At 38.0% G+C, this 23808-nt stretch overlaps 1 protein-coding gene and 2 long non-coding RNA genes across 3 annotated transcripts; 2 read left to right on the top strand and 1 right to left on the bottom strand.

Moving 5' to 3' along the window:
• Positions 1-800: 800 nt before the first annotated feature.
• LOC147520089 (uncharacterized) lies at positions 801-3614 on the bottom strand. The gene is made up of 3 exons (XM_086594236.1): positions 3470-3614; positions 2051-2809; positions 801-1996 (listed from the first exon to the last, which is right to left on the bottom strand). The coding sequence occupies exons 1-3, from the start codon at positions 3612-3614 to the stop codon at positions 801-803; spliced, it is 2100 nt and encodes a 699-aa protein (XP_086450362.1).
• Positions 3615-4342: 728 nt separating this feature from the next.
• LOC147520090 (uncharacterized) lies at positions 4343-5879 on the top strand. Its single transcript, XR_015214371.1, has 4 exons — positions 4343-4932; positions 5027-5191; positions 5283-5421; positions 5752-5879. It is a non-coding gene; the product is annotated as an uncharacterized LOC147520090 (long non-coding RNA).
• A 12297-nt stretch (positions 5880-18176) lies between these two features.
• Positions 18177-21152, top strand: LOC147520091 (uncharacterized). The gene is made up of 3 exons (XR_015212411.1): positions 18177-18191; positions 18420-18818; positions 20467-21152. It is a non-coding gene; the product is annotated as an uncharacterized LOC147520091 (long non-coding RNA).
• Positions 21153-23808: the final 2656 nt, after the last annotated feature.

Raw genomic sequence — 23808 nt, forward strand, 5'->3', positions numbered from 1 at the left:
GCATGAGAAAAGGCCAATGATAATGAATCCAAAAACCGAGTTCTACATACAACCTTGAAATTGTTATAAACAGTTAAGAGTATTTCAATGTCCGTGAAATGGTTATAAAAAGTTCAGAGTATTTCAATGTCTTTAAAGGCTGACAACACCAAGTAAGAGTAAGGGAAAGATGGAAGAAAGAATAGGTATCACAAAAAGGAATTGCTTCGTTTTCATCTTTTTTTAGTTTCTATCTGCCTATGCATCTTGTTGTCTCTCGCAACAAAGAAATATTACGTGAAACCAAATATGGTAGTTCTCAACAAGATACCGAGGCATATGGAAACCAAGAGAAGTTGAAGACAAATAATTCCTTTTTTCTGTTACCATTCCTTATTTCCTCCTTCACTAAATCTTCTTTCGTTCGTGTTTTCACACTTTAAAGGCTTTGAAATACTCTTATCCATTTATAGCATTTTCAAGGTTATAGAACTCGATTTCTTCATTTGCAGGCGCCCATGTGTGTAAGGTGTATATTAACTGGAGGAAGAGTCCGAATCTGTGTGTTTGTTTACACTCCACCTAATTAAATAATGGCAACGTTTGGGAGGTTTTCACAAAGCTAGGTTTAACGTGTTAATGTGGGGGCAATATTTTATAAGGGTAAAATGGTCAATAGCTAAAATACCAACGTCTGTTACCCACAAAATTGACGGAGTGGGGGGCAAACTCAAATGATTTTAAAAATGGGGGGTTTAATCGAACCGCTACTCATCTGTGGGGGGTTAAGTCAAAATTACCCATCTATTTAAAAAGAAAAACTAATTAAATGGTATTTTGCGGGTCTTGCGGGCGTCAAAATCATCTATTACCAAATCCAGATCAATATCATTAGCAAAATCTCTTTCAATGTAGATGACCATTGAATCTGCAAGAAACTCATCCTCTATCTTGTTTCGAAGCTGTGTTTTGATAAGTTTCATGGCTGAAAACGCCCTTTCTGTAGTTGCTATAGATATGGGAAGAGTAAGTACAAGACGAACCAATCTATCAATCAAGTGGTAGGACTTCGACTTTCCAATTTCAACTAATCTTCTACACAACTCAGACATCGTGGACATATTATGGAAAACTGAATTACGACAAACATCAATCTCATAGTGCTGCAGCTGAGTTCTCAATATAAGTAACTCTTGATCACTGAATCTCGAAAGTAAATATCTCAACAAGACTACAAATATCATCAATCCTAAATGATCTGAAAGCATCTTTAGGGTCAAAGCAAAGCTAAGAGTAAAAAGCTCTATTGTTTCCTGGGTGAATCTACTTTTCAACTCCATTAAATGAAAATCTATGGCACTGTTATATATATCAACACGATACCGATGCTCAAACGTTATGCAATCATGTTGCTGACAAGAACGACCCGTGCCCATCATATAACGTGCATCCATATCAGGCATATCAATGTTATTCTTCTTGCAAAACAAGTCAACTTCACAAAAAAAAGTGCTCCAACCATCGTCTCTCAGGTTTTGAAGGAGTACTTTTGTAGTAGAGACTAGATACATAGCGTTAATAATGTCTTGAGATTGATTTTGTAGAGCTTTGCAAAGTATGTCAGTGATTCCTATAGTCTTATGTAGCAAATGTAACATGAAAACAAACTCAAACGATCTAAGTGCAATAAGAGCACCTTCAGCTTCCCCCCGGTTAGAATTAGTTGATCCGTTTTTTGTGTTGTTCTCAAGAACACGAGAAAGTGCACTAAATAAAACTATCAAACTCTTTACAGATTGAAAATAGGAGCTCCAACGAGTAGACCCAGCTCTCTGCAATGTTGTAATATGATTCTCCCCCCTTCCTGTCTCCAATTCACCATAATCAATCAATTTTTGAATTTCTTCAACTTGAACAACTAGTAACTCAACTTGGCGCTTAGGAGAAGCCTTAAAATAATTGACAATTGTGCCCAACTTCGAAAAAAACAACCAAATATTTGATACATCTTTAGCAGCTGCAACCAATGCTAATTAAAAACGATGAGCGAAATAATGCACGTAATACGCACAGGAGCACTCCCTAAGAAATAAAGCTTGCAATCCATTCCAAGCACCCCGCATGTTGTTAGCACCATCATACCCTTGACCCCTCATATCATCAACAAAGAGATTGTTCCGAACAAGAATATCACATATTTCATTCTTGAGGGTTTGTGAACAAGTGTTATCAACGCAGACAACATCTAAAAACCGTTCACGTACAAAACCATCATAGTCGACAAATCTTAATACAAGAGTCATTTGTTCTTTATTTGAAACATCTTGTGATTCATTAACAAGAATACAAAACTTAGTATCTCCAACTTCCTCGCGAATCTTACCCCTCACATGATCACTAATAATATTCAAAAGCTCTTTTTGAATATTTGGAGAAGTATATGTGGCTTTTTCGGAAGCATTATCTAAAACATGATCAATATCAGGATCCAATTCAGCTAAGAACTTAATAAATTCATGAAAGTTTCCACGATTACTTGACTTGATTGATTCATCATGTCCTCTAAGTGCACAACCTTGTAATACAAGCCATCGGAGAGTCCGTAAAATAGTTTTTAACATAAACCTATTCTTCACTAGATCCTCAAGCGACTCTGGCCATACATATGAAGCGGAACAAGGGCCTCCAACATGTTGCAAAAATGCACATTTAACTCCACAATGAACTCTCTTCCAACTTTGAAATCCATTAACAATAAAATTAGAATGTCTAGAACTAAAGACAAAATAAGGAAAAAACAGAAAAACACTATCTTTTTCTTGAGAATATTCTAGCCAAGGAAAATCGTCAAACTAATGACTATTAAAATACCGGTTTTGTTTTCCATCAATGGTGGGTGGATATTCGTCGAGTCTAGAATGAAGTGGCCCCTAATGTGACATAAGCTCGTCGGATCTCGTCCGCGGCTTGATTAATAGGATATTTATTTATTTGACGGCGTAACCCGGTCCGCATACCAAAGAACTAGCAACACCGGGTTTAACTAGATTCAATTCCTTGAGAGTTGGGACCGAACTTGTTCAATGGGTTCAACTCTTTGTAACTTTGAACGGCCTTGATCATCCTTTTCAATAATACTAGCAACATTGGATGTGTCGGCTGTTTCTTTTGGTTTAAAAAAGAATCTATCTTCAGACTCCCTTCTCGACATTGAGCGTAAAAAAAAAAAAATCACACATTTATCTATAACTGTTTGATGAGAAGCCTAAATGAGAACTACAAGTTTCAATACACTTGCACAAAAAGATCCTACCCAGTACCCATAGGAGAGGCAGAAATGATTTTTGTAATTCATGAAATATCTTATTCACCCAATTCTAATTCAAACAACCATAACAAGATTATACTATAATCAAACCAACTCATGCAACTGAAATCTATAAAAAAAACAATTAAACCAATGTAACAAATGAACAACAAATCTAATTACTTGCCAATGAGCCAATCTCGATAGCAAAATCACCACGAATAGTTCCAGGAGCAGACTTAAAAAGGTTAGTTGCTCGTTGCTCCAATAATCTTTCGACTAGTAAAATAACTGTAAGAGTAACAACAACATTCAAAATTCCAAACATATATATTGTAATAATAATAATAATAAGCGGAACGTACTTTCGAAGTTTGAACGAGTCAATGTGTAAAAGCTTGAGCCAGTGAGCCTTATAATCAATATCTAAGAATCATATATCTGAATAACATAATAGAAGAATCAAGATTCAAGAGACTGGAGAAAGAGAGAGAGCGGGGGTTCGTACTTCGTAGTCGTAGAGAGAAAGAATGGGGTTCGTAATTCGTAGTCGTAAAGTCGATCGTAATTTGTTTTTTTTTTTTTTTTTTTTGGTTCTTTGGGCTGGCTAATGGGCTTTTAAGTTTAGAGCGCCATGCATACTAATTTTTTTTTAAGGAAATAGACCCCAAGCTGAAGCCTGGTGCAGCCCTCTCTTGGGCCCACCCCTGATTATGATTTAGAGGTAAGATAGCTACTACCTCCTGTTTGATATGGCCTATGTCTAAACATAAATAGATAGGTTCAATGAGACTTCAGTCCAATGCAGCAAGTCCTACGCTATTTGAAGGTGTATGTGAGTGAAAGGTTACGCACTCGATAAAATACACCGTCAGAAATTTGTCTTCTGAAAATCAGGATCTGCGTCAGTTTTGGAGCCACGTTTTCACATAGTTTGGCTAAGATTCAAACCCATGTTAAAACATGAAAAAGTAAGACCTGTGTGTCTATTTTCCAACCCTTTTGGTCTCGACACATTTAGAGTCCTGTGGAGATAGATATGATCTCTAAAAGTTTGGTTGGCAAAATACAGTGCGTCAAAAATCAGTTTCTGTGCACTGTGTTCGAGCCTAGTTTTAGCATATTTAGAATTAGATTGAGAATTTTTGTAAAACATAAAGAAGTAAGGTCTGTGTGTTATCTTTACAACGCAAAAAGCCTCGTTACTTATGGATATCTGTGGAAAGCGTTGTGTTATCCCGAAGATAGCCGCCAGAAATCTAGTTTGCTGAAAATTAGGATTTTTACCGTTTTCAACCTTAGTTTTGTTATAGAGTTGTGGTGGTGTGTAGTGTTGGTGGTGTAGATGTGTGTTGCAGGTGATGGTGCAGGTGTGGAATAAACGTACACACCTTCAATTAGGTCGAACACATACTTTCTATTAGAGAGTATCTGTAAAGGCAAGCAGGTGTGGAATAAACATACATCCCTGCAATTAGGGAGATCTGAAAAGGCAAGCAGGGATGTAAGTGCTACTCAGTTGTCAACGGAGCATAATGCAAGTAATGAATCTGTCAGAGAGGAGCTGCGGACGCTGCATCCTGATGATTCACAGATTGTGGTTTTAAAACACGAAGTTTGGCGTGTGAAGCGTCTTATACAGGCCGGTGATGTTCTTTTACGATTACTCCTGATTTCTCTTTGATAATTCTCTCTATCTTATGTCCATACTTAGGCCTCCTGAATTTGTGATTCTTGCAGATTTCAAGATCCATTGGTGATGCTCATCTGAAGAAGGCAGAGTTCAACAGAGAGCCTTTGTTAGCGAAGTTTAGATTGCCTGAACCCTTCCATAAACCTATCCTTATTAGTTCTGAACCATCAACAGAGCACTGGGACAGAATCTCGCAAGGAGGCCTGAAGCAAGTAATCCAAGTGACATCTGTAGTAAATTTCTGGTGGCTTGAGGACTCATTATGCTAATTGTTAATGTAATGTTTACAATATCATTTTACAGGTTTACGTGGCAGATCTACTCTGAGAGATTGATGACACTGGCTGGGGTGTATGGCTTATGGAAATATGTCTCAAATCTCGAGCGTTGTGAGACTAGGCGTTATCTTGAGATGTTTTATGCACTGAAGTATCGCAAGCAGGTATGCCTCCTTCATTTTAAATTTCCAAATTTCTAAAATTTGTTGGAACCTCCTACCCTATTATTATTATTATTTTTTTTTTTTTGAAAAAGTTATGGGGTTAAAGCAGACCCCCACCGGTTTATATTGCAAAAGAGTAAATCGTACAAGCCTCCCTAAGAGTTAGATCATTAAAAGGAGGCACACAGAGACGCAAATCGACATACTATAAGCCTAACATACCTGAGATCACTAGACATGCTACAATCGAACCCTAAGAAAGTAGAGCTAGGAATCCTCCTACCCTATTATACTTTACGTAAGAGTCACATTTTTCTTTTCCCCCCTCAGGCCCAATCAGTTCCCTTGGCTATTGAGTATTGATGAGTAGGCTAAATCTGGATCTCACATGGTCAAGCAAAGCATGCTGTTTTTTGCAATAAATTTTTTGTTTGAGATTGAAAAGATGTCTCTTGTTTAAAAAATATGCTTTTCTTTGTCGATTCAACTCCATCTCGATGCGCTTTCTCTTTGCAGCGTTAGGCAGCGGCTTTCGAATTCTGAAGGTTCTACATAGTTCACGTGATAACAATTCATCCCTAGACAACTCGTAGGTGGCAACACACTGCTCTCTATTTCCATCAAATAAGTGTTTGCCACGAGTTCTCCAAGGATGCCTTGGCTGCTCTGAAAGCGGCGATTGGCCATATAACACAACTTTTGGCCATTCTTTAAATACATGGAAGCGTATCCTTGTTACAATTAGGGCAAAGCCAATTTCCCCGCCGTGCTCGACCGGATAAATTACCTAGTCTTTGGAAAATCATTTATAGTCCATAACTGCTGCGGCATGCAACGAAATGTTTCCTTTGCTCTTTGCATCATGCGTCTCCACCCCATCATTCCATAACTCTTTTAGTTCATCAATCAAAGATTAAGTAAATAGACATCGATATCATTCCCCGGCGATGTAGGCCACGGGATCGATAGGCACATGAAGGTGAATGGTTCTTTCATACACTTCCGCGGTGGTAAATTATATGGCATAACCGATGCCGACCACATACTATATTGGCTGCTCATATTACCAAACGGGTTAAATCCATAAACTTAGCGAGACCAAAGCCGAACATTGCGAGGATCATTGGCAAACCACTCATGTTCCTTGTCAAAATCACCCCAAGCTTTAGAATCTGCTTTGGTGTCTAAAATGCGTTCTCCTCATGCTCAAGTTTTTCTTTATGCCATCTCATATGCAGCATTAACCCTCGACATGAATAGCCTCTTGAGCCTTGGTTTAAGTGGAAAGTAACGCCAACACCTTCTGTGGTATTTTTTTAGTCTTGCCTTCGAAGACTTGATACCTCGGCTCATTACATTCTGGACAATTTTGAAGATTTTCATTTTCTTTCCAAAACAACACACAATCATACTTGCATGCATGGATTGAGATATAACCAAGTCCCAAGTTCGCGTGCATTAATGCCTTAACCATTCGAATGGGACTTTGGGAGTCTCACCTTTCAGTAATATTATTAGCTAATCAACCCGAGAATCATAGTGAATGATTTGTTACTCCGGTGATTGATTATCTTCAAATGAAGCAACTTCACGACACAATCTAACTTTGAAGATTTACAGCCTGGATACAAAGGTTGACGTGCTTCACTCAAAAGTTCATCAAATGGATCTATATTACCTCGATTCCTATGTTTCCACATTAGGCACCAGATTATCAATGTGTATTGGAGCACGCAAAATCTTCAAACATGTCATCCAGTCCATCAAACTGTACCCCTTCACCAACATCATGCGTCATCATCGTCACTTTGTTCCCTCATAGTCTTCTCCATGAAAAACCAACGGGTGTAATTCTTGTCCATGCCGTAAAAGGTCTAGATCGTCTTTTACCTCCCGTCGATGTGCTTGTAATTCCTATTTTTGCATTGTTTGCATGGACATCTAGTCCTTCCCATTAAATGCGTATGACCACGAGCAATCTCAACAAAATCTATAATTCCTTTTTTTATAGTCGGGGCCTAAACCTATTCGGCGATTGCATCCAACTCTTATCCATTTCTAGTAATCAAAGAAGAAAACATGAATCAAGTATGTTGCACCTTTAATAAATATGGCAAAGGAAACATATCTTACCAAAGGAAAAAAAATACTTGTACACGTCACATGGTAGAACAAAACAACACTACTAGATTAAAATGAGGGAAAAATATCGCTGATCACTTTCGATCTATTATCATACTTAAGCTGATATGAATAATTGAAAACTTCTTGTATAAGGACAATTTGACTTACTTTGCATCCACAATATAACTTATATTTGACTTGTCTGCATCCAAATTTAATCATAAAAGATAAAAAATGTATATATCTTATTTATATAGTAGCTCTTCATGACTACTTCTCAAGCTAATCCCTAATTCCTTTTTGATACCTTTGGGCAAAACCTATTTGGCAATTGCATCCAACTCTTATCCATTTCCGTGTTCCCTACTACGAGATAATAATTGTACATCACAAAATAAGAAAACCCAAACATTTAAACTAACCAATTAAGGACAGTCCATTAACAATCCAACTTCCTACACCACTATTGATAGAAATTAACTTAGGCATGCATATAAGAATATACGAACAATTACCAGAAACAATGTGTAATTTAACTTCACAAAGTGGTCTTGTATTCAAGATTGCATTCAACCAGACTTCTACTGTCCTTAAAATGCATACACATGATAGAAAGATTGAAAAGTAACCAAAATCAGAGAAAAAGGGCCAGCAATCATCACCGTAACTCGGTTCTAATACATAAGTCATCTTAGCAAACATGCACACACGTTACGGAAACCAGCAAGCACATAATTCACCCATAAGCTCATTGTATATAACTATGGCAGTTTACGGAAACCAGTTTTTTCCAATAGTTATGGCAGTTTATTAGATTTACAATTTTTTCAATCAAAATAGAAATAGTTAAATTAAATACACTACAGTAGAGGAAATCTCATTGTATATAACTAAACCAAGTGCCTAATAAGAGCCTGTTATGGTGGAGATGCAAGTGCAAGTGCAAATGGGGATTTAGTGACGTTATGTTCAAATTTCACTCCTTAGGTTCTTATAAGAACAAAACTGAGAGGACAGATGATCCTACAAGCAGCAAATGCTTGTAGCTGATGTTCCCATCAGCTCAAAAGAAAAAAAAAATCCATCAAGTTAATATGATACATAATAACAGAATTACAAATACTAAAAAATGCTAGCAAGATGATTTAGAATAACAGTATAGATCGAAGCAACTGAGGTGACGAGGATATACCTTTAGCTGAATCTAAAGATGTGTAAAGGTATGCTCTAATTCACTAGTGTTCAATATACTTTCCATCTTTTTGTATCTAACATGTGTTTCGTGTTGTGTGCATGTATTGGATTTTTGTCACTTTCTTTATTGGTTCTGTGCAATTTAATCTGCGAAGGCTTTTACTCGTATATTTGACACGTTCCTCGATATTGAATATATGAAATATATATCTCAGGTTCAAAGGGCATGATATGCTGGCACTGTTCATATCAGGTTCGCAGAGTAGTGATACTGATCCCCAAGTAATCCATAGGTCTGAGGTAATTACCTTAGTCTATTCCACTTGTTTACCAGCATAATCACTTCAAAATAGAAAGTGGCACAAGAACTTCAACTAGTGAATGAACACAGAGATCTGTAGAGTTGATCTTTTAGCTTAGATAGTTGACAGACTTTAAGAATGTTTTATGTCAGGCAAAAATATCACCCAAAATAGTACCACCAAAAAGTCAGGGGGGGGGGAACCATATGCTTTTACCCCCATTAGGTAAGTCAAAGTAGTCGTCCATCTGACGTGCCACGGGACGGAACTCGTGTGCTTTATCCAATCCAGCCCAGGGACAAGGAAGAATCGAGCTAACGAATTCTCTTTCCTAAGCCCGGCAGAGAGAAAAAGGGATTCTAGGCAATGCCTGCCTCAAAGCATCCACGATTTCTCCGTCGCGAATCCGTCCGATATTCCCTTGTGGATCAATTTCTGCTAATCTTTCGTGTACGGCTCTCATTATTTCAGTCTTCCAAAAGCTTTAAAACATGAGTGAGAAAGACCTATTTGAATAGATGCCCCTTTTACCCCTTACCTACTTAATAAAGGCTGGTTGCACTCACCAGAGATTTGAGGATCGGATCCAGAAAACAAGGCCAGCAAGGCCGACAACAACAACCAAAAAAATGCCGGAAAAGCAAAGAAAAAAAAAGACCACAGAAATGATGCCCATTTCTCTTACAGCTAAGGCATGATACCTAAAATAGGTATAATCACTAATTAGAGTACTTTTACTCGGGTTTGTCTGTAGAAACGAGCAAGTGAAGTTCAAACTTCCTGGTGTTCTTTCCTTGCCCTTGTCCCTGACCTGACCTATACCTCCGGTCGGGGGATATTTTTAACCGAACGAAAGCCTCTTCAAAAGGCCGTTAGACCCGGCCCGCCCCCTTATCCACAATGATTTAGCAAGATTTTCAGAACTGAGAGTGACCTTTCTGTACCGATTTCTCCTGCACTAGGTATTGAAAAGGGAAAGAGGAAGAACTTCAGCCGGCATAAGTAAGTGCCTCACTGGATGGATTGTAAGCAAGCGGAATCTAAGCCTGGTTTTGAGAAATCAATTAGGTCACTGAAAGCGGTTGAAGTCCTAGGCTTTTCCTAGCCCCCGCTGAGAAAGTCCGGAAAGTCAGGCTATCAGCAAGCATGAAACTCCTTCAATCGCCGGCAGCATCTCGGCCAATTCCAGGGTTCACGGCATTCCTACCTTTGGGTGGGTTACTGCCGTAGTTGGAGCGAGTCACAGTTCCGATTCCATTTGAACGAGCATTCCTACCAATTCCATTTTTAGGGGTAGCAGTAGATCCTGCCCATTGGGGTGATCCTCATATAATTGCTACTTTTCTAGGTGCGATTCACCGATAAAGAAGGAGGCAGCGGGCAGGGAGGAGAGCAGCGGTCTACTGGGATTTTATGGCCATAGCGTTTAGTAGTTGTAGGGATAGGTAGCAAGTAGCTTTGATTTGGGAATAAGCTGGGGACAAAGAGATTGATTCGAAGTTAAGTGCCGAAGGAGCTGTCAATAACAAGCAGGCTAGGGGAGGGCAGAATAGAACTCCATCGATCGGGTCTCAAAAAAGATAACCTGTATCTGGCAGAGCCCCAGCATACTTCAAGGGGGGGGGCTACAACCATGGACGTTATGATTCTAGAGTCGACTAAGTGTGAAGATGTTCGAGTAGACAAGCTAAATACTTGCAAAGATAAGCTACCCATAGCTCAAACTGACAGAGCTTAAGTGATCCGCCTGACAACAAAGAAGCAACAAAGTGACAAAAACTTCTACCCGAGTTCAAGACACAAGTTAATACGAGAATATTAAATAGGGTAAACAACTAAACTCCCTGCAAGTTTGAGGATATAATGGTTAAGATATTTCTTATGACTCATGTGACGGCATGCTACAGAATTGAGACCGCACGGGTTCAGAGTCTTCGATTCAATTCAAAATTTATAATATCATATTGATTCAATAAAGTATCTGAAAATTTTCCGTCGAGAGTACATGATGTATTAACAAGTGTAAAGTATCCTTACTAGATTTTTTAGCAATAAATAATTGTGTTATGTACTTCACAATATGTATCAACTGTCGTAGTCTATTAGTTATTACGGATCATTTGTTTAATTCACTGATCTAAAAGCACTCTTGAGCTGGAGAACTCTTAAGAACATTAAGAAATTTGGAGTATTTGGTAATTTAACGCTTTGCAAGTGCAAGGTGATAAACATGCAACAGACACAACATTGTGCCCCTCCATAAGCACAACTAGAATTGCTTTTCAGTCTATCTTGTTTCATCTCAATGAGATAAACATGCAACTTCTTGGCATATTCTTTAGCCTATATATGGACCAGCCATATTCAGTTAGGAATTTCAGTCTATAAGTCTTCAAACTGTGAAATGGTGTCTTACAACAACGAACATATCAATGCACCAGAGCAATTTAAGGAAACCTCTATAAAGTTAAACTTTATATATATTCATTTGTCCTACTTTTTATTCATTGTTAATCACCATTTAATTGTAAAGCAACACAAGAGGATATCACCAACTGGGAATACAACACAAACAACTAAACTCCGCCTTTTATACCAACTTCACAGCTTACCAACTATCATGAAAATCATAATCTCTCAACTAATACAACAGTTTTTTCAACTCAAAGCCTACACTCCACAATTCAGATATTAATACATATACAAACTTGTTTATCCTTATTCACACACATAAACACACCAACACACATATAAAAACATATTTGCATTCTGTAATAATAATTACCTCAGGCTCACTACCATCCGAGTTAAAAATTCTCATACTATAATGAGAGCCAAACTATTGAAAGATTGATATTGAAATAGAATACACGCCAAAATTCCTTCAAATTGAAATATAAAGATTTGTTCTTTATATCACAAATCAAAAACAAAAACAAAATACCCAAAATCAAAAGCAAAGCAATATATCTTACCGATTGTAGAAAACCCCAATTCGAGCAGTTCTACCTGGCTCCACAAATCACTGCAAAGAACACCAAAAACCCCACTTTAAAGTTAAAACAATCAATCAAGACAAGAAAAAAAAACGATTTCAACTAGGGCAGGGAACAAAAAAAACAAATCTTTTGATTTTGTCAATGACTTTTCAATTCTTCTCACCTTGAGGTTGAGGGTGGAGGAGAGATAAGCTTTGAAGATGTGGAGAGGATGCGTTTTAGAGATCGATAGAGGAAAGAAGTTTAGATTTAGTTGGAGAGAGACGGCAATCTAAGGTTTTAACATGTTTTTTTTTTTTTAGTATTCCTAATTTTGTTATGACTTCCAAGAACACACGAACCGGAGGCCTTGGCCCTTGAAAAATATTTGCAAAAAAAAGGATTATTTTCGCCCAAACCAAAGCCCATTTGCAACACCGAAAACGTCGCAACAAGGGCATACACAATCTATCCCAGAATTACCAGTGACGGCAAGGGGTTGCAATAGATATTTAATCTATAGCAAAGACCACACTCGTTACCAACAATAAACATTTTCAATTTAATTATTTTTCTTATTTTTCGTAAATTTAAGTGAACAGTTTTGCAACGCTCAAGGCGTCGCTCTAGGTATTTCCCAAAATCAAAATTCTATTAAGACGGATGACCTTTAGCAACGCCACGTTGTTGTAAAGATGACTTGTTGCAACAAATTTTAAAGGCGTGGCGAAAGAGTGCGTTGCAACAGACCCCTTTTGTTGTAGTGACAAGATGCTAATGCTGAAATGCAAGATGAAATACAAGTTGAGATGCAAGAGGAATCACACGAGGTTGTGGCACAAGGAATGGTACAAGATGATGGGGTGATGCCTAAGAAAACCCAAGAAGATGTGCAGCATGAAAAACAAACTGTGAATCAATGAACTGTTACTGATGTTGACTCTATTAGGGAGGTTGTAGAAGCATTGGTTGAACAAGCTGTATGTTGCATCAAGGACAACGACACTGTTGAACTGGTTAACAATCCCCTACAGGTGAGTAATAATTTCGCATTGCTTGACAGTGTAGGGGAGGAGGATGAGAATGAGCATCAGACCCCTGTAACTATTACAAGGGTGTCAGAGCGGGTTCCCAAGCCTACTGCTAAAGCAATAGAAGGTCAGAAACAGCAAATGCAAAAGAAGAAGAACAAGGGGCCAACCCAAAGTCAGGCTTCTAATGCATCAGTTCTAACAAAGTCGCATGGTACTACCTCCTCAAATCAATAATGAAGATCATCTTTTGGAATATTTGAGGGGTAATGAAAGAGAATGCTAGAGATAGTTTGAGAGATATGATCAACTATCATAGCCCAGATATAGTTTGTTTGGCGGAACCCTTAGTAAAGCCTCAAACTAACCTTCTTAATGCTTTTAGCTTGAATTATTTTGAGAATTGTATCATCCACAACGACTCTCAAGGCATTGGGAAACCTTTGGGTGTTTAGTAGAGTTGGTATCTCCATGAATGTGTTGTTGGTGGCAGAACAACATATTACCCTTTTGGTTAATAATTGCATCTTGTCTTTTGTACATGCAAGCTGCTCTCTTATTTTCAGAAGGGAGCTTTGGAGAGATCTTAAAGGAATAAACACTGTTTTACCATGGGCTATCATTGGTGATTTCAATGTTGTTTTGAGAAATGAAGAGAAGAAAGGCATCAGACCACCTAGTAGGCATGCAATGAATGAGTTCAATGTGTTTGCCAATGAAGTCGGGCTCTTTGAAAACAACTGGGAAGGCATGAAGTTTACTTGGTGCAACAATCGATTGGGAAATAGAAGGGTACTTAGCAGATTGGATAGAGTATTCTATAATGAAGCTTGGAACCTAAAGTTTGCTGGATGGAAATATATAGTGGGGGCTAGATATGCATCTGACCACTCTCCTCTTATTGGGATGCATCCAAATGTCCCTAAGCCTAAAAATATTCCTTTTAGGTTTAATAAAATGTGGGTATCCCACCCCACCTTTTCTGATCTTGTAAGGCAGAATTGGAATCAAGATTTTGATGGGCTTCTTCCACCTATCATCAAAGTAATGAGAAAGCTGCAAAGACTTAAGGTGGAGCTCAAGAAGTGGAACTCTGAGATTTTTGGGCATGTGGATTTGAGTATAAGAAAGGCACAAGCTGAGTTACTAAGAATGCAAGATATGGCAGACCTGAACAGTACTGATGAGAATGCATTGACAACTATGGTTCAGAAAGAGGTGGAGTTGGACGCAGCTAGAGAAAATCGAGCTTCTCTACTTAAACAAAAAAGTATAACTCATTTTGATGAATCAGGTGACAGAAATACATCTTATTTCCATAATATTTGTAAGATCCGACAAGGTGCCGCCATGATTACAGAGATTATGAAAGAGGATGGGACCATAATAACAAAACAAGAGCAGATTAAGGAGCATGTCATTAGCTATTACGAAGAAAAATTTCAGAAACACAAATTCTTGAGGACCCTGAGCTATTGAGTATTGTCCCTAAATTGCTTGATGAAGAAGATAATTATTTTCTCACAAAGACTCCCAGTTATGATGAAATACAAACAATCGTCTTCTCCATGAAGGCAGATAGCTCTCCCGGACCCGATGGATTCCAGGGACACTTTTATTTCAGCTGTTGGGGTATCATCAAACAAGATGTGTGTGCTGCTGTACAATCTTTCTTTATCCAAGGAAGTTTACCGAAAGGTTTAAACTCAAACTTCCTTGCTTTGATACCTAAGGATAAGGAAGCCAAGAAGCTTAGCCAGTACAGGCCTATCTGTATGGGCAACTTCCTTTTCAAAATAATCACAAAGCTTCTTCAGTTGAGACTTAATGTTATGGCTGAGAAGATCATCACAAGAGAACAGACAGGGTTTGTACTAGGGAGAAACTCACAAGCAAGCATTTGTCTAACCTCAGAATTGATGAATGAGATGAAAAGGAAAAAATATGGAGGGTCTGTTGCACTTAAGCTTGATATCACTCAGGCTTATGACACCATGAATTGGAGCTTCCTTTTTCAAGTAATGGAAAAACTCGGTTTTGCTGAAACTTGGATCAAGTGGATGAAAACAATTGTGAATTCTGCATACATCTCAATTCTTCTGAATGGAGGCCCAGTTGGATATTTTGCTATGAAAAGAGGATTAAAGCAGGGCGATCCTTTGTCTCCACTTCTCTTTGCAATTGCAGAAGACACACTTAGTAGGGCTTTACATTACTTGAGGAATATGAAGCATCTGAGGCCTCTGACCTGTATACAAAAGGTTGAAGCTCCTAGCCATCTTTTCTTTGCAGATGACATCATCATTTTTGCAAATGGTGGGATTAGAGGAATCGAAAAGCAACTCTATTCTAGAAAGATATCAGGTTGGCCTCGAATTGACACATAAACAAAACAAAAAGAGTAAGGTCTTCTTTAGTAGCTTCACGGATGAGAGAAAAGAGAATGTCTTACAGGAGTTGAACATGGTGGAAGGAGTTTTACCTGAGAGGTACCTTGGCATACCTTTACATCAGGGGAAGGTAACTAGGTCATGTGTAACTCCAGTTCTGGATAGAATGAAGAGAAAACTCACCAGTTGGAAGGGTAAAATGCTTTCTTTCCAAGGAAGGGTTATTTTAATTAAATCCGTTCTTTGCAGCATTCCTATTTACAACATGGCCATATACAAATGGCCTAGGTCTGTAATCAAGGAAGCCGAAACAGCTATAAGAAATTTTCTTTGGTCAGGTGATCCTAATACTAGAAAAGGTGTAACTGTGAGTTGGGACAAAGTGTGTAAACCACTTGCTGAAGGCGGGCTTGGAATAAGAAGGCTTAAAGACATGAACAAAGCTATGCTCATGAAAATGGCATGGGAAGTTCTTGATGGTGAGAGTGATTTGAGCATTTTTATGAGAGCTAAATACTTTAACAAGGACGGTGAATTGAGTACATATCACAAGCCTACCTCTATCTGGACTGGCATCAAGGAGGCATTGGAAGAAGTGGTTCCAAGATCTCAATGGGTGATTGCGGATGGAAAGAACACAGATTTGTGGAGAAACAATTGGCTAGGAAACAAATCTCTCAAGCAATTACTGAATATCAGCTCTCAAGAACTGAAAGGATGTCGAGCAAAAGTGTGTGATCTTTTAGAAGAAAACAGATGGAGTATTCCTAATATTCTACAATAGCTGATGGATAGTGTTCATGTGGGAGTGAATACAGTGCAGAAGTGCAGTCCAAGTTTTGATGACTATGTAGTTTGGTGCCCTGACATGAAAGCTAATTTTTCTACAAAGTCGGCATATGATGAGATCAGAACGAAAAAACCCTCGGTTACATGGAGAAAATTTATTTGGAATTGCCATATACACCCGAGACTTGCTACTTTGGTATGGAAAATTTTGCAAAAAGGGGTGGCTACTGATGAAAGAGTTTGAAAAGTCGGTGTGCATTTGGCATCTCGTTGTAGCTTGTGTAGAAATGAAACTGAGACAAATGACCATCTTTTCTGGCACTGTTCCTTCTCCCAAATGTTGTGGCAGTGGATCTCTGCAGTTTTCAAGAAGAATCTAGTTATGAGCCTTGAAGATGCTATGAGTCTGAAACAGAGAATGGAGTCCTCGACCAAGCAAATGTGGAATGCATGTATAGTGGGTACTGTCTTTGGCTAGCATATGGAAGCAAAGGAATAAGGTTTTGTTTGAAGAAAAGGGACCTAATATAGTAGATTGCAAGTACTATGTTAGAACTCAAGTAAAGATCCGCGGAAATCTGTCCGAAGCCATAGCTACAACTCGTTTGAATGCTCAATTCTGCAGTTTTTTAGGATGTCAAACCTAGAGCAAAGGGTGCACCAAAGATCAAAACATGTATTTGGATCCCCGAGGAACCTAATGTAATCAAACCGAATACGATGATGGTGCGGCGGGCAATCCAGGCCTAGCGGTATTGGTGTTTCTTCTGAGAGGAAATATGGGAGACTTCAAGTGACAATGTGGAAAAGTATTGGGGCTGCAACAAGTTTACAGGCGAGTGTTTAGCTATCCTTGAAGGGGTGGAAACTTCCATATCTAGAGGATGGCTCGGGCTTTGGGTAGAAACGGACTCGAAAAGGTTGCCTCGAAAGCTTTTACAGTGGTAACGTGCCATGGCAACTCCAAGCAAGATGGACGAAACCGCACGGTACCACGCGATCAACTTAAGATAACCACTATCTTTAGGGAAGGCAATCTCAATCACGACACCTTGGCAAAGACCGCTACAACCCTTCGAGAGAATGAGAGAGTTGTTTGTGAAGGCGGGACAGTGGATTCACAAATGGGAAGGGTCTTTCCATACTTTCTATAGATTTCAAATGAAATGTACCTTACTCCATAGTTATAAATGGAAGTAATGGATGCTTGATTGAGTCGACCTTAGAGGCGTCTGTTGCCTCCCTAAACACTTTTGTCTTTTTTGTTTTCTTTTTAATACAATTTAACTTACCCAAAAAAAAAAAAAAAAAAATAAATAAATAACGTGTATGAAGTCCTTTGTATTAGCTAAATAAGTTATTTTCTTTTCTAATGAACTAGTACTAATCCTGTCCTGTCATTTCATGCTTCCATTACTTGTATGTTGTAAGAAGTTAGCAATCTGAGGAATAATCTCGTATATGGTGAGTTTTGATTCTTGCATGTTTTTTTGCCTGGTAGATGCATCCAGAGAACTCGATTCTGGTGCTTCAGGAATGCGTCTGTGTTGCATGGGTACGGGACGAGTGTCTGGTTTGGACACGGGTACGACGATTTGGACACGGCAAGATTTTAGAATTAGGGTACTGTTTTGCTTGTGTCCGTGTCCGTGTCTGTATCTGTGTCCGCACGACACGGGTACGTGATACTGAGGAAATTAGGGCGTACCCATGCAACAGAGGAATGCGTTCTTATAAGTTATAACTGCTGTAAAGTTGGACCTATATTCTTGGGCAGCAAACGACTTGATGAATCTGGTTCCACCAGTCTTACTTGTTAAGAGTCTCAGCTAGACACGAGCAAAACACAATTCAAAGTGGTTGTTAGAAGGAAAGAGCTAGAAATCGAGTCAAGAACAAGCAAAGGCCTGCATCTGAGGAAATCTCTTGAGGGAAATCCTGAATCAAACATTTCTTTGGCAGGTAAAAGCCAGATATATGTTCTAATGAGCATGTCTTCAGTCTTGCGAGAGATGTATGATCTTGGGTAATGTGGGCCTTTTGGATTAGTACTTTTGCCATGCAATACACACGCACCTTGGTATGAGTGGCCCAGATTTGATAGCATATCATACGACCTGCGCACCATAGATTTAGCCATGTTTTAAAGGACTTGGTCGTATAGTTGAAATCAACAGTTTTGCTGAGCAGGTTGCAGTGGACAGTCTTACTTACTCATTGAAGTCAACATTCAGAATGGAATTACTTGCACTCCAGTTATTGTTGGCGGATTGATTTAAAAAGTGAATATGTTGAGCGGTTGGTGGGTGGGAGTTATGTTGAGCGAGTCTGTTTCTCGTACACCTCAGATATTTTTCTTACCGTCAATCTCGTTCCACATCCCACTTGCAGTGTCAGGATGCAATGGTGCCCAGTAGGAGTGTTTGTCATAATTCTTCATTGTTTGATGTTAACTTGGAAGCTACCTGGGTCGCCACATACCTTTTGTTTCTCTCATGAGCTGAATGAATGGCACTTGCAATTGGGGAGCTGCCATGGTGGGGGGTATGACAATCCTCTGGAAGCATAGAAATCTTCTAGTCATGGAAGGTAAAAAAGATCAATTCCAGTTGGTGTCAAAAAACAAACAACTAGAATTATTCAGCAAGCTAGTTTTTTGTCTAATGGTTGTATGCATAATTCCATTGGTGCAGTGAGTTGGTTATTATAAAGAATTGGTCTGTCCCTTGTTAACCGAGGTCTGCCCCTGTGATCAAAGAGTGCAAGTGGTCTCTCCCTCCTTGTTAGAGTTCTTTGTGAGTCATTAGATAGGTGGGACACTTCTAATGACTCAGAAAGAACTCTAACACTCCTCATGGCACTATTAAAGTCAACTGTGATGGTGCTGCAAGAGGGAATCCTGGCATGGCTGGCATAGAAGCTGCTTGTAAAGTATAAATCTTTTGTAGAGAAGCACTTGGAATACATTTTTAAAACATTTGGTCACTGAGATTTTTTTAAATTTTGAGGAATTATTCAATCCTATCCTTTCGTTTATTGTTGAGATTTGTGAGGATGTTGAATGAACTGAAAAGAGCTGATGGCAAGACCAGTAGAAATTACATAGGGTTATTTCTGGCATAGACTATTTCTGGAGTTGTAATATACTGTAGAGGACATCATCCTCAGTAGGAGGTATCACTGGGTCAGTTATATATACCAAGGCAGTAATGAAGTTGGATTCCAGCCTATTAGGAATATAGCCTCACCTCTAAATTTATTATTTTTTCTCCTGTCTTATTGTGCATCCCTTAATGTCGGTAGCTCAGAGCTAATAGTTTGTGTTTAGGTTTGTTTCCAATCGATCAGGTGCTCTTCATTTTGTGTTAGTCAAATTATTGATTTCAGTAATTATGCCATACAGATTTGTCTCTACTTACCTTAACTCAATTAATTAAACTATATATAGGATTAGTAAAACATTTGACCTTTGCTGTCATACAGATTCATGTAATTTCTTGCATCATTTTTTGTGGTATTCCCTTTCGATGTGCTTTGCCCCAATTAAAGGTCAAACACCACCTCCGCTAATAGTTTCTTGCATTCTTTTTTTTTGTGGTTCGATGCATCAATTCTTAGTTATCAAATAACGTTCTCTTGTGGTATTTCAATATCTGTGTTATGTCGTTTGAATTTAACATTGGTAGAATGACCTTTTAATGACTTGGTTGGCATTTGATGATTTTTTTTTGGTTGGCATTTGATGATTTTGAATGTTCTCAAACGCTTTTCTGTTTTTTGGATTGTTTGCTTTCGTATATAATGATTATTTTGTAGCTTTCTTGCAAGTGTGTAGAGGGATGAATCTTATCCATGTATTCCACCAAAATCCTTTGGTTGTTCCTATCTATTTTTAGTCATTTGAGAATGTTCGATATGTGAAACGGTTTTATCTCTGCTACTCTTAAGTTTTTTCGAACAGTCCTTGTCGTCACGTTTGATTCCAATCTTGTATGTAGCTCCGATTGGTAGGTGTATCCAAAGGTTTTCAGTTGTTAGGCAGTCCTTTACCTAGACATCAAACCCCCCAAAGAATAAGTCAGTGACTCAGTGTAATGTTAACCTTCAATAAACACTATTGGAAATCCTTTTGTTGGCAGCTTGCAATGATAATTCTTTGCATGCAATTGATGTTTTAAGAACTTTGCCTGTGTCTTAAATTCATGAAGTTAATGCAAGCTGAATCGTACACCTGCAGATACTTAACTATGAACGGGATGCGGATACAATCAATGAAGTTAATGCAAGATGGATCTTATACCTGCAGATACTTAACTATGAATGGGATGCTGATACAATCCATGAAGGTGTACACACAAAACTGCATTCCTGAGGTTGCAGACTCTTATGAAGTCTGAAGTATAGCTCATTCCTGAGGTTGCAGACTCTTATGAGTGGTAGTTGATAAGGGTGATAGTGGAGGCCGGTATATTTTTAGGGATTCTCAAGGCAGTGTAATAAAAGCTTATATTGGATGGTCTAAAGAGAGTTTTGTGATATGCTAGGAGATGCATGCCATAATACGACATATAGGTTGCAGCAAAATGGTATTATGTTTGGTGGTTTTTTGATGATGAAGAACAGTCCCTGGTGTATTTGAGCTAAAGTGAAAGAGTGAAGCGGAAACAAGGGTATAAAGACTCAAATCAAGTTCTTCTACCGCTAGGGTGTATGGTTCAGAGCATAGTGTTCTAGACTATGTTGCAGAACACTTGAATGGCAGTGGTCAATGATGGTGACACACAAAAAAAAATGTATTAGACCCAATACTTGATTTCTTTACGTACAACATTCTATTTGAAACTTTCTCCATTTGATTTTGTTTTATATAGATTCAATTGTTTTCCGTTGATGACGAGAAAAATAAACCTATTAGTTCATGAATGTTTTTTATATTGGCTTCAAAATAGAGATGTAATTGTTGGATTTTATTGATTGCGTATTATGTAAAACTAATACTCTTCTCTCTCTCTCTTTTAACAAAATATTGTGGTGAAGTGAGTTTAACTGAAAATGAAAGATTGTTGACTTTCGAAGGATTACGCGGCTTTTATACTTACAAGTATGTGAACCATGTTACGCATTGGTTTTTTTTTTTTGAATCTTTAAACCTGTCACTCTAACATCTTTAAAAACAATATAAAAAGCATTAGGAGGGGTTGATTCTAATTTCAGTGAGGTAAGAGAGTTTTTTGTAAATTATTTAAAATAGAGGGAGCTGATTATAATAATTGAGGGAGGTGTTTCTAAATTGTAAAACATGAGAGATTAGAAATAGCTTATTTGGTTGAGAAGTGTGGTTCCTGGTAACCAGGCTATCATATAGTGTAGAGATTGTGCAAGTAGGCATTGATTTTGTCAATTTTTCAAACGGCAATGGGGCAATGTGCCGCCATAAAGTTATCCTCTTGTATGTCTTTTAGCATAAATCATCCAATGCATGCCATTGGTGTTAGGAGGTAGTTCACTGGAATAAAGACTTAGGGGCTATTTGTTTTTTTGGGTTAAGTTATAAGAGGGTCTTATAAGACCATGTGTTATAAGAGGTTCTTATAAGATGGTCTTATAAAGTGGTTTGTTTTTAATTTTAAGTTCCTCTTATAAGCACTTGTAAAAATAAAAAGACATCTTATAGATGGCTATTTGACAAATATAACCCTACTTTACATCATATTTAACTTGAATATATTAATTTGAAACAAACGTATAGTTTGATTTTCGGTTTCAAATCAATTTTGATAATTATAATATCGATTTTAGAAACTACCTTAATTAGCGGTGGTAGCACGGTGGTGGTGGTAGTGGAGGTGATGATATTGGTTTTAATAGCACGGTGATGGTGGTGGTAGTAAAAGTTGTGGATGTCTTAATAGCACGGTGGTGGTGGTGGTGATGATAGTCTTAATAGTACAGTGGTGGTGGTAGTGGAGGTGATGATATTGGTCTTAATAGTATGGTGGTAGTGGTGGTGGTGGTGGTGATTTTAATAGCACGGTAGTGGTGGTGGTGGTGATAGTCTTAGTAGTACGATGGTAGTGGTGTTGGAGGTAATGATGGTGGTGGTAGTGGTGGTGGTGATGGTGGTGGTGGTAGTGGCGGCAGTGGTGGTGGTAGTGGTGGTAGCGGCGGCAGTGGTGGTGGTAGTGGTGGTAGTGGCGGCAGTGGTGGTGGTGGTAGTCAGTGGTGGCTAGGGTAATGGAGTAGTGGTGGCTAGAGTAATGGAGTTATTTGGAAAATAAGATAATGAAAAGGGAAGAAGAGATAAATGAGGCTAGGAGTATATATATGGGGGTGTTTGAGTCATTTTTCAAGTTATAAGACTTATAGAATTGAAGTAGATCTAGTTTTGGTACTTATAGAATTGGAACCTCTTATAAGACATTTATAGTAGAATGCCTCTTATAAGAGGCAAAAAACAAACCAAAAAAATGTTTAAAATCACTGGGCCACATCTTATAAGAGGTTATAAGACCTCAAGGTCTTATAAGAGGCAAAAACAAATGACCCCTTACAAACCCGATAGGCCTTAGTATGTTACTCTGCTTTAGCTATTGTGAAAATAAGAAAAAGAACAAGGTCTGTAAACCAACACATCCAATCCAATGAAGACATAAATTGACTTGTGAAAATTTGAATTTGCGTTTTCATATTTTTCCCCCCTATTATGAAATATAGCTAAAAAGATTTCAAAAGCAGAGATTTGGAATTTGCGTTTTCATATTTTTTCCCCCTATTATGAAATATAGCTAAAAAGATTTCAAAAGCAGAGATTTGGAATTTGCGTTTTCATATGAAAATAGCTTGGATTTGAATTATGAAAGTACATTTTTTCCCCTATTATGAAATATAGCTAAAAAGATTTCAAAAGCAGAGATTTGTATTATGAGTTATGTCCCTACATCAATATTGGTTTTGTAATTTGGAGAACCACGGGTCTAGTGACCGGTCTTCAAGCGAGTTCAGTTGAGTTTCGAGGTGCTAAGCCTCGACTTGTGCTTTCAGAGGGTGAGATTGATTTGTCTTCAACTTAAGTTCCATCTTGGGCTCAATCTCAATCATTTGCCACGGATTCCCTTGGGTGTTACCTTGGTCCAAATCTTTCATCTTTTGTTCACCTCGTATCATCACAATATTATGTAAAACTCATTTAAGATAAAAAAAAAAAACAACAACCCAAAAATACTAGTTTTGCATAATACGTAATCAATAAAATCCAACAATTACATCTCTATTTTGAAGCCAATATAAACATCTTTTTTCTTTTTTCGGAAAATTGTAAAAATAAAAAATAAATATATATATATATCGGTTTGGCTAGGGTGACATCCTAACTGTGACATCTTTATTGTACATCCTATCAAAAAGTGTATTTCAACAATGAATTAGTGTATGATTTTTTGTAGATATAATCTATTCTTCATGGATTATATCTCTACAAAAAATTAGCTCAATCCAATATGTGGAACTTTGTCATCTGCCAGTGTTTAAGTTTGCAATTTTATCTAACGGTATAGAAATAATTTTAAGTTTGACAAGGCTA

This window comes from Coptis chinensis, chromosome 2, assembly GCF_015680905.1.
Source record: "Coptis chinensis isolate HL-2020 chromosome 2, ASM1568090v1, whole genome shotgun sequence".
NCBI classification, from domain to species: domain Eukaryota; kingdom Viridiplantae; phylum Streptophyta; class Magnoliopsida; order Ranunculales; family Ranunculaceae; genus Coptis; species Coptis chinensis.